Source organism: Caloenas nicobarica, chromosome 3 (genome assembly GCF_036013445.1).
Source record: "Caloenas nicobarica isolate bCalNic1 chromosome 3, bCalNic1.hap1, whole genome shotgun sequence".
Classification (NCBI taxonomy): domain Eukaryota; kingdom Metazoa; phylum Chordata; class Aves; order Columbiformes; family Columbidae; genus Caloenas; species Caloenas nicobarica.
The window spans coordinates 118,230,766-118,242,174 of record NC_088247.1 but is presented as its reverse complement, the minus strand read 5'-3'; the positions used below and the strand labels follow the sequence as shown (position 1 = coordinate 118,242,174).

General features: G+C 49.3%; 1 protein-coding gene across 1 annotated transcript; it reads left to right on the top strand.

Moving 5' to 3' along the window:
• Positions 1-3,665: 3,665 nt before the first annotated feature.
• BMP2 (bone morphogenetic protein 2) lies at positions 3,666-8,209 on the top strand. The gene is made up of 3 exons (XM_065632072.1): positions 3,666-3,712; positions 4,591-4,949; positions 7,365-8,209. The coding sequence occupies exons 2-3, from the start codon at positions 4,598-4,600 to the stop codon at positions 8,207-8,209; spliced, it is 1,197 nt and encodes a 398-aa protein (XP_065488144.1). The 5' UTR covers positions 3,666-3,712; positions 4,591-4,597.
• The last annotated feature ends 3,200 nt before the right edge of the window (positions 8,210-11,409 follow it).

The following is an 11,409-nucleotide window of genomic DNA, read 5'->3' as shown; positions in this document are numbered from 1 at the left end:
TTTACTAAGAACACCTGACAATACTTAAAGTTGAGAATTATCAGCTGTGTTTGGGTCCTGAAAAGGAACGCCTGGATCTGAAACCTTAGCAGCAGGTGCTGCTAGTTGAATATTTACTGGCTCAGCACCTCTCCACCAGTCAGCTGTCCTAAAATCCAATATCTGTCCCAGATCTTTTCAGTGGAAGTGGTTTCTCTGGCAGGAATTTAGCTGAAGAGCAGGCTTGATCTGAAAAGTAGCTCTGTAAAGTGAAATGCCATTATGGGAGCCCACCGTGATGTGGCTGGGTCTTTAGTTGATGTATCGCTCTGCTCCTTGATTTCACAGAGTCTGTGAGGAATTGCAGCACCAGGTAATGGGGCTGGTTGAACTTTGGTTTCTTTCTCTTAGATGAGCTGCAGGGATGGGGGGTGACAAGGGCATTACACCTGCTGCAAAGGCTCCTTTGGGGAGCTGGAAGTCTGGGTGGGCACCCCCTGGCGTGTTTGTGCTCTGCAGATCAAGTGCTGTGTTTGTTATACCTAAATACACCTGTCTTTAATGCTGCGTCATGATAAAGATGATTCTCAGCTTGTGACCCTGGGTGTGTTGGTGCTAGAGATGCAGTGGAAGCAGGTCTGGGTGCAGCGGGCTCTGCAGAGGGGTATTTAGTTGATTGTTGTGCTGATGAGGTGTGAACCGTAACCAGACCTTCATGGTTGATGCTTTGAGGGCCTTATTCTCCGTATTCACCAGAGCACTGGCTGAAAGGGAGCCGGACCCGCCCTGGTGAGAAATCTCCATGTGGGGAAGGTGCTGGAACACGGCTGAGGTTCTGGTGTGGGTGCCAGTGTGTTCAGGGAACATGTTGCAAGTGCCTTGGTGTTGTCTTTTGGGATGTCCTGGCAACAGATGGGAAGGCAGAGTCACTGCCCCAGCAGCTCCTGATCTAAATAGACCGAGGGGTGACAAACTAGAAGGGGGAATATTGTCTTTTATGGCCAAGAGAACAGAAGACTGTGAGAGCCTATTTATATTTAAAATAAGAGAGGGGCACACTTGCGAGACCCTCTTGATATCAGATCAGAATACATGCAGGCCCTCAGAACAACCACAAACACGTTTCTCCCTTACAAGGCTCATCATCCTAATATAGAAAGCTCCCGGAGATAACGCGAAGCTGGGCACACAGTACAGCCTATGCTCCAGGCGCAGGGAGTAAGTGTTGAGGCAAGAAATGACTTTTTCCTGGCATGACCCACTACAGATTGAACTGGAATGGCAATTAGAAGTTGAAGTGCTCATTTAATGTCAGTGATGTGTAAACTACGTTGCTATTGTTATTTTAGTGTGGATTTACATAATTGGCATACCCTGAAGTCACACTGCATGCACTTTCAGTTCATGCTGAAGACTTGCAGGAAGTCATAAAATTAAACATTATCTTTGCTGGAATGCAACGGAGAAGTAACTAAACTTTTGAAGGATTTGGCCTCGCTCTGTGTCACCTCTACTGCTGTATGTGTGGTGGCAAATGAAGATCAGGTTAACAAGTGTTGGGAGCTGATGGTATGAAGGAGCTTTAATTATGCTGGTGTAGTTCTAAGGTGGTTTGTTACGCTAGTGTGTTAACTCCTCGTGTGAGCACCTCATCCTGCAGTGATGTTTTGCCATTTAGCTGAAGTCACTCTTAATGTGATAGGAAAGTTGAGAGAAGAAGGCCCACAGGAGGAATTATTCAGTCCAAATGTGCCGAATTCCCGGCTCAAATTGGTGTTTTTCCTACACTGACAAAAGTCGTAACATGGAGGCAAAAGGCCGCTCCCAAAGGAGGAGCTGGTAGTGGAGTTGTCTCAGTTGTTATTGCTTTAAATCCTCCTCCGCAGCAATTCAAAGTGTCGAAGGCTGGCTGCGTCTTTTGCAAATGAAGCCCCTGAGAGGTATTTGGAGGAGCACAGGGCGCTCACCTTGCCGGGAAGGAGCCTGTGCTAGCACCGGGACCCCAGCTAATGACAGTGTGTCGATGGCTTCGATGAGGACCCTAAATTGCTGGGTATCACATACCTATGCAAGAAGGGCCAGGCCCTACCGCAGAGCCCGAGCAGACAAACAAGAGACAGGGCAAAGGGTGCATCTCTACCCACCGATTAGCAAATTGTGTTGGGATTAGATTTGCCAAGATCAGCGGAGTGAGGGACATAGCTTGGATTGGGAGCCAAATCCCATTGGGCACAGGTCTGCGTTCTTCACCCATCTGTGCCCGTTCGTGATGCTGGGTCTGGAACGGTCGGTCGTGGCTGCAAACCCGGGGAGCACCGACGTGGCCCCACAACCCCGGCGGGAGTGCGATCGTCCCCGGGACAGGTGGTGGGCAAAGGCGAGCGGCCGAGGGCCGGCAGAGCGTGGTTTGTGATGGGGTTGCCGTTTCGGGACCAGAGATCCGCCGCATTTCCACCACTGGAGGGCAGCCACATCTTAAACAAAAAAGATCCCAAACCGAAGCCTGTGCCGTCCCCACGGCTGGCCCGAGCCCGCGGTCGGATGCACCGGGAGGAGGGAGGCGGCTCCTCCCGAGCCTCGGCGCTTCTCTTTCGGGGAGGGGAGCGAGGAAACCCCCGAGTTTCCGCGGCTGGGCTGCGGGATGCCCCGTGCACTGCTGAGGTGGGGTAGGAACATCAATAACTGTGTGTGTATATATATATATATATTTTTTTTTAAACTGCTTTTAAAGCACCGGGATTCTCCCGGTACCTTACGTGACCTTCACACCGGCAACCCCCGGCGCTAATCCGATTTGCGGAGCCCGAGAGCGTTCGGTCCGGTTCCGGACCACCCGGAGCGGGACCGGATCGGCGGCACTTCCCACAGCCGGTGCCACAGCTTAACGGGACGGGACGGGACGCCGGCCCCATCCCGCGACCCGGGCGCGGGCGGGCGGCTGCAGCTGGGCGAGGGAGGGAGGGAGCGGGCGAGGGAGGAGGGAGGGAAGGACCGAGGGAAGGAACGAGGGAGGGAGGCGGCGTCTCCTTTAAAAGCCGTGCGGGGCCGCAGCCCGCTCCCACAGGGCGGCTGTGATTGGCGCGGGCTCGCGAGCCTCCGGGGTCGTGACATCGCCGAGCAACAAAAAGCCCCGGCGGCGGCGACCGGGCCACCCCCGGCAATGGTGCGGAGCGGGCCGGGAGGCGGGCAGGACACCCGGCGCAGTCCCCCGGCGCGGCCGCTCCACGCGGGCCGGCAGCAGCCTGCTCTCCACCCTTTTTAATTTTTTTTTTTTTTTTTGGTTTTCCCTCCTCCCTCCTTTCTTTTTTAAGGGAGCGAAGTCAAGCTGCTTCTTCATGTCGCTGCGGGAGTCTCGCTAAATGTCCATCTGGCTGGTGCGGGTGATGCAAAGGACATTTTTTAAAAGGAGCCTTTTAACTCCGTAGACACATAGGGACCCCTTCACGGGCAGGCAGACACACACACAGAGGAGGAGGAAGAAGAAGCAACAACTTTCCGATCGCTGCTTTTAAAAGGGAGAAGCCCTTCCCTGGCCGGGACTTGCCTTCTGCCTCCTCAACTAGCTGCTAAAAGTATGTTTCTGAGGCGGACTGTACTTCAGGGAACTTCTATTTTCTGCTCGGCAGCTGTAGAGGAGCAGCAGCGAAGTTTGGAGTAACACCAAGTGATGCGGGAAAAACACCCCGAGAGCAGAAAACCCTCCTGCAGACACAACCCCTGCTGCTGCACACAGGTATAGCTCCGGCGGTCGCAGATCCGCTGAAAACCTTCTCCGCAGGATGACTCCGTGGGCCACAGCAGAGGTGCTAGCGCCCTGGAAGAGAGAGGGGGGACGGGACGCTAATCATAACTATTATTATTATTATAAGCCAGCGCAGAGTTTCACGGGGGAGAAGACTATCCTGTGGGTTTGGCTAAGGACGAAGCAGGATTTGTATTTTCCTCTCTCCCCTCCGCCGAGGGAGAATAGCGCTCTCCCTTCCTCTCCGTTGGGGGGAAGCCGCTGCCCCAGCGGGGGGAAGCGGAGCCGGCCCCGAGCCCCCGCGGCTCGGCTCGGAGAGGGGGGGACGCGCGGGGGTCGGGACGGGGAGGTCTCTTTGCGCGTCGGCGGGGCAGCCGCCCCTTCCCTCGCCCGCCGCCGGGCGCTTTCCCCGCGGAGCCGTCCCGGCAGCGGCGGCGGGAGGCCCGGCCCGGCGGGGTGCACACCTGTGCCCCGCCGAGGGCAGCGGCTCGGCCCCGGCGCTGCCCCCGACCGCCCCCTCCTTCCCTTCACCTCCGCGCTCCTTTGTTGCGGATCGCCCCGCTTCCCCGCCCCGTCCCGCCTCGCTCCCTTTGATCTCCTGCCACGGGGATTTTCGTGCCTCGCTCCGCCGCTCGCCGCCGCCGAGCACCTGAAGCGGCCCGACGGGGCCCCGCGGGGGGCTCCCGCTCCTCCGCGGCGGGCTCCTCCGCGGCGGCCACCGCTCGCCATGGCCCAGGCCGGGCGCCGGGGTGGGACCCACCTGCGGACCGTCCCCGTCCGCCCTCCCTCCCCACACCCCGCGGCTCGCTCCCCCAGCGCGGTGTCCGCGCTGACTGGCTCCCATCGCCTCCTCCTCCTCCTCCGCGCAGGTTGATCATGGTTGCCGCGACCCGCTCCGTCCTGGCGCTGCTGCTCTGCCAGGTGCTGCTGGGCGGCGCGGCCGGCCTCATGCCGGAGGTGGGGCGGCGGCGCTTCAGCGAGACGGGCCGCGCCGCCTCGGCCGCGCAGCGCCCCGAGGACCTGCTCAGCGAGTTCGAGCTGCGTCTGCTCCACATGTTCGGGCTCAAGCGGCGGCCCAGCCCCGGCAAGGACGTCGTCATCCCCCCCTACATGCTGGACCTCTACCGCCTGCACTCAGGGCAGCAGCTGGGGCAGCCGTCGGCCCTCGGCTACCCGCTGGAGAGGGCGGCCAGCCGCGCCAACACCGTCCGCAGCTTCCACCACGAAGGTAGGGGCGGGGGCCGGGGGCGGGGGGGGCCGGTAACGGGCTCCGCGGGCCGGGCCGAGGGAGCGGAGGGGAAAGGGGAGGGCCGGAGGAGGAGCTCCCGTCGGGGCGGATTCCTCCCCGGGAGCGCGTAAGCTCGGCCGCCGGTAACGCGGGGTTTAGCAAATGGAGCGGGCGGCGGTGCGCGGCCAGAGCCGCGGCTGCGGGGTTTCTGCCGCGAACCGCCTGCTCTGCGAACCTCTCTTCTCCCCCTCCCCGCTCTATCCGACGGGAGGCTCGCGTTATATTTCCTTTTTTTCCGCTAAAAGAGAGCGGCTCCGCGTTAAGCGTTCCCACAAATAGCTTTTTCTTCTGCGAGGCTAAAGAGCAGGAAAGTCTCCCTAATACTCTGCTGAGCCGGGGCTGCTGCGGAGATTTCTAATCCTTACCTAATCCCCGTGAGAGATCAATGAAGCGATCAATCGTGGCTTCTCGAGCGCTCCCTCACCCTGCCGTCGAGGAGCGATTGAGCCTGGACCCGCTGCACGCCTCCCCAACCGACAGTGCCCGGGCTGCTAAAAGCCCCGCAGCTGGGTTTCCACTCTCACCTGCAGGTAACCTGGCCAAATGCAGATTGGGGTGTCCAGCAGCACCTCCACCCTCCCTCACCCACAGCCCACCAAGGCAGCGGACCCTCTGGGACAGGCCCTCGCTGAGCGACCGGGTGCGTTTCCCGGCTTAAGTAGCCAAAACAGCCTCTGCGGTTTTAGCCATGGCACGGGTAGGCCCGTGCAGCTGGTGGCACGCGTGTTGCTCGTGTGCTCGTCGGGAAACGTTTCCCCAGGTTGTAATAATTCCTGGCTGCTAGTCTCTGGTGTTGGCATGCAGTGGCCATGCTGTAAAAGCAATTAAAATGCAGTTTTCCCTTTAAAATTCATCAGTATTTAACATTTCTGATGGATAAAGATGTGGCCTCGGAGGAGTGGATGTGCTGTTTAGTGGAAAGCCTTATCCTGAGAAAGGAAATGAGTGATGAAATGTTAACACCCCTACGTGGAAAGTAAAGATGTAGCAGTGGATGGGGGAAAAGCCAGTGAGGGGTCATTCATGTTAAACTTGAGTGTGGCAGGCAAGAGGCTGAGCAAGAGAGGAGCTGAAAGGCCAAAGTTTAGAATTTTTTAGGCAAATGTGAAAATCTGTGGTTTGAAGTAGTCATACTGCTACAGCAAAGACTTTTTGACATAAAAGGTATTTTATAATTTTCACAAAATTTGGAAGAAAATCACTGTGACTCCATTTTTTCACTGAATTCTCAGTCTGTGTTAGTGGCTTCATGAAGGCAGAAGTTTGTCGTGTGACCACTCAAAACATCTGCATATTTACAAATATTGGTCTGGTCCTGAAATAAGATAAAGCCGAGCCTTACCTTATGCAAAAAATCGTACTGGATTCAACAGGGAGTGGTTACAGGACTAAGAACTGCTAACAGCAGTCATGGCTTCCCCTTAGAAAGTGAATGGTTCTCCAGGATGCTTAGTACCAAAATTAAAACCCCTGATTTGAGAGAAATTTATTATGGCAAATACTTTTAATTTTTTCAATTTCTGTAGCAACACCATACTACTTAGCAGCCCTAGATGTATTTACTCCCTCTGAAGCTCCATTCAGTTATTTGTTGACTCAAAGGTGAGAATGGCCTGGGGTTTAGTGACTTTTTAAATTTTTGTGTGTATGTGTGGTTTTGAAAATCTGTTGTTCAGAAGTGACTTGGTGTCATTATCCCTTTACCATCCACCTCTTTTTAGCAGTTGAACCTTCCTGCTGTTCTTTCGGGTAAATGCTATAGGGCGTGCTTTGTAAAATGCTGTTACACATGTTGAATTCACCATCTCTAATTAAGATGCAAAAATCCGTATGTTAAAATTTGTAAGTCACCTAAATTGCAGAGTAATATTTTTCAGAACGGAGTTTAATGGATTGATGTTAGAGCCATGTTCTTGAAAAAAAAAAACCAAATGCAAGAGTTACCCCATGTCCTCAATCAGTTTTAATGATTCTCATCAGGCCCTCACTAACTATAATGCTGGAGTTTTCTCACTAATGTTCTCAAATTCCAAAGTAATGCTGCATGTTTCTTGCCACTTATTATAACCACCCGGAATGCAAAGGGCACCAGTATTCAATTAAAATACTTAACAATGAATGAAACATTCTTAACTTCATGCTGTACATGCTTGCATAAATAAACGGAAAGATGAGGCAGATGGTATTTTCTGCCTGAAAGTCTTTCAGATCCTATGTGTCACATGTGTTAGCTGTCATTTGAAAGCTGCCAACAGCAGACTGAGGGGTTTGGCTGCTTGTCTCAGTTCCTGATTTGTTTTCCTTTTTTTTTTTTTTTTTTTGTTTTGTTTTGTTTTACCTGTTTAATCAAATTAGAAGTTTTGGAAGAACTGCCAGAAACGAGTGGGAAAACAGCACGGCGCTTCTTCTTTAATTTAACTTCCATCCCTAATGAGGAGTCTATCACCTCAGCTGAACTCCAGATTTTTCGGAAACAGGTGCACGGAACCTCAGAGAACAACAGCAGCTACCATCACCGTATTAATATTTATGAAATTATAAAGCCAGCCACAGCCACCTCTAAGGACCCTGTCACAAGACTTTTGGACACCAGGTTGGTGCATCATAATGCAAGTAAATGGGAAAGTTTTGATGTAACACCAGCTGTTTTGAGGTGGATTGCACATGGACATCCTAATCATGGGTTTGTGGTAGAGGTGGTTCACTTGGACAAAGAGAACAGTGCCTCCAAGAGGCACGTTAGGATTAGCAGGTCTTTACATCAGGATGAAGATAGCTGGTCTCAGCTCAGGCCATTATTAGTAACGTTTGGGCATGATGGCAAGGGACACCCGCTTCATAAAAGAGAAAAGCGTCAAGCGAAACACAAACAGCGTAAACGCCACAAATACAGTTGCAAAAGGCATCCGTTATATGTGGACTTCAATGATGTGGGGTGGAATGACTGGATTGTTGCCCCGCCGGGGTATAGTGCCTTTTACTGCCACGGGGAATGTCCTTTTCCACTGGCAGATCATCTAAACTCAACAAACCATGCCATTGTTCAGACTTTGGTCAATTCAGTGAATTCCAAAATCCCCAAGGCTTGCTGTGTGCCGACAGAACTGAGTGCTATTTCCATGCTCTACCTTGATGAGAATGAAAAAGTTGTATTAAAGAACTATCAAGATATGGTTGTGGAGGGTTGTGGGTGCCGCTAACACAGCAAATATATTAGACAAATGCAAAAAAAAAAAAAAAAAAAGACAAAAAAAAAAAGAGCTGACACTTTAATATTTCCCAATGAAGACTTTATTTATGTAATGAAATGGAAAGAAAAAAAACACAACTATTTTGAAAATATATTTATGTCTACGAAAAAGTTGGGAAAACAAATATTTTAATCAGAGAAATATTCCTTTAAAGATTTTAAATGTATTTTAGTTGTACATTTTATATGGGTTTAACCCCAGCACATGAAGTATAATGGTCAGATTCTTATTTTGTATTTATTTACTATTATAACCACTTTTTAGAAGAATAGCTAATTTGTATTTATATGTAATCAAAAAGAAAAAAAATATAGGGTTTGTACATAATTTTCCAAAATTGTAGCTGTTTCAATTGTGTGTATTTAAGTTGAAAAGAATACATGGAAGGTTACTATGGCAAAGTGCATAGCACATTTGCTTTCTGCTGTGCTACTGTTAAGGTCACAAGTTCAAGTCCAGAAAAAAGTGGATAATCCACTCTGCTGACTTTCAAGATTATTATATTGTACAATTCTCAGGAATGCTGCAGGGTGGGCTGTCCAATCCATGAGAACTGGCGTCCTCTTTAGGTGGAACATTTGGATAAGAACCAGACGTTGCTGATCTAGTATAAATACTGCTATTCCCAACTAATTTGCAGCGTGAATACGAGAAGGGCCAATAGAAACCCTATGGGAGGCGGGAGTGGGGGAAGACTGAATCCTTTCTAGACCTACAGAAAAGTGAATGTTTGTTTCCTTTCAAAGTCCTTCCTTTAAAAGTCCTGGCCAAATATAAAATAATAAAAACTAAAATGTCATCCTTTTTTTTTTTTTTTTTTTTGTGATTATGTACGCTGAAGAGGAATAATGACCTTATTTCTACCAGCCCTTGTCTTTAACAGTTGGAAAAGCGTTGCATACTTCCTCAGCTCAGATGAGAGCTCGCTTCTGTGGAGTGTTATAGTGAAATTAATCTCTAATTTTTGCCCTACACATGACAATCTGTTGTCATGTGCAGCCTCCTATCTTACCTCAGCTGATGGTTTTGCAGATTAGCTTGTCTTCCCTTCCAGGGTTTTGTGTTTGAAAGCACCTTTTTTTTTTTTTTTCCCCTCCCCCAAAATGTTTAAATCTATTTCAGATAATAAATCACAGAACTCTGATATTTCTTTCTGAAAAGTCCAATCTGTAAGAAAAAATGGTTCGCTTGTGCAGTCATCACAAGGATAACTTGAGCTTACATCTTTTTAAATCCTTCATGTAAGGGGCAGCAGTATGATTTGCGGTTGGCAAACACAGCATTAAAGCTGATACTTAATTGTGCCTGTTGTACATTAAAATACTGATGTGGCAGTCAGGTTTCTAGCTGTAGAACCCAGGATGAGCGTGCAGAGGCTGGCCTGCTTGTTGCGTGATAGTTGTACTGAAATAGTAGAGCAGGAAAGTAGCTGAAATTGGCTTTTTGTGGGTTTGTTGATCAGAAGGGCTCACTTGATGATGTTTTACAGGTCCTAGGGAGCAGTTCTCTACTGCTAATCATCAGGAAAAGCAATGGGTACAGAGGATAGGACACAAAATCTCATTTTTCTCTTGTGGGCTTAAAAAAATACCTTATGCTAGCTGTAAGTTTCTCTGGCGAGATAAAAACATATGTATTTCTTTGTACCGGCAGTATTTTTAATAGCTAGTAGAGAACAATCCAGCACTCTGCAGTTTGGCTGATTTTGCTTGGTTTTGAGCGGTAGCTGATGTTACCGGTCATGCTGATACCACATGGTAGCACGCGAGTTGGCTGGGTGGACAACCTCTGTTTGCTTTTTCAAGAGATCAGCGCTGGTTTGGTGACTATTTTAGTGTTTTTAGGGGGAAGTGTTACATGTGCAGAAGTTTAGTTTGCCTTTTGCTTGCTGGGAAGGGCATGCCAGCTTTCCTGGTGATGTCTGAATTTCGGGCTGTTGATTTGGGAGGTTGTCACTCACGGGATTTGCCACAGTGGAGGTTCTACAAGAATTCATTGATTGTTTGCGATATGTGGTTGTGCCAGTCACAGCAGTGCTAGTGTACTCTGTAACCTGAGCTTGCAAAAGGCCTGAAAAATTGAAGATTTCACCTTTTCTATGAGCAGGAAAGATCTGATCCCAGACCTGCTGAAATCAATAAAGACCCCATGGCACTTCCAACCAGCTCCTAAACTCCAGCGTTGCAAGGTTTAAGTTTCACAGCTCCCAACCTTTTGTGTGTAACTAGCTTGAGGGAGGCTTTTTACGGAGGGGTGGCTGCTTTCCTTCTCCTCTAAGGCATGAGAACACATTGATACTAATCTTGTCTCAAAAAAATTGGCTGCGGTGCTTGTCTATGCACGAGCAGTAGCCGGGTCATGGTGTGATGCCGCATTCCTTGTGAAGGCAAAAACCTCCTGTTGCCTGACAAAGAGTTGCATCCTTAGTAAAATACACCGTGAGACCAACGTGTAGTTGTAAACCTATTAAGATTGACTCTTGGTGTTAGTCACAGAATCATCAGTTCCATACTGACTTTGAGGAAGAAATATGCATATGTCAAGCTCAGCAAGTCAATACATTTCTGCAAAATTGGTTTAATAAGGTACCTTTAAATCCGTAACCCTTAACTGCTCTCTTTAGATTGGAGACGTGAGAGTGCTGCACTGAATAGTTTGTTTAGAGTTAAATGAATAAAAAGACTTTCATACATGAGTAACGGAAAATTCTCCTAGAGATCAGTTGGGTTCCTGAACTCTGCTAAATAAAGTTGATGATCAGACAGTCCTTCTGAAAAATCTGGGCTTTCTGACGTCTTCTAAGTCTGGTAATGACTGCTAAATAATCCTAAATACTAAGGGTATGCTGTTAACATGCTACTCCAGTACTTATTTTAGTTCTTTAGTACTTATTATTAGCGTTATTTAGTACTCTACAAGAAAAAAATAGCGCTTTTTTTTTTTTCCCCTTAAGAGGAGGAAAAGCAGAAGATCTGGAAGGCAGAACTGCCTTTGTTACCCTGTAGCCTGTTTCCCCTAAACACATTGCTTCTAGGCACTTATATAATCTATATAGGCAGAGATTGTGATAGATAATGTCACCCTTTGTGCATTTCAGATAAGCATCTCTCTAAACACAAATGTGATCAGCATCTCTCCTTGTCCTTTTG

What these genes read in the sequence shown, in the direction of transcription:
- BMP2 (XM_065632072.1), top strand. Translation starts at nt 4,598, where the DNA reads ATGGTTGCCGCGACCCGCTCCGTCCTGGCGCTGCTGCTCTGCCAGGTG. An exon ending in CCGCAGCTTCCACCACGAAG is followed by an intron (nt 4,950 to 7,364) that starts GTAGGGGCGGGG and finishes TAATCAAATTAG; the next exon opens with AAGTTTTGGAAGAACTGCCA.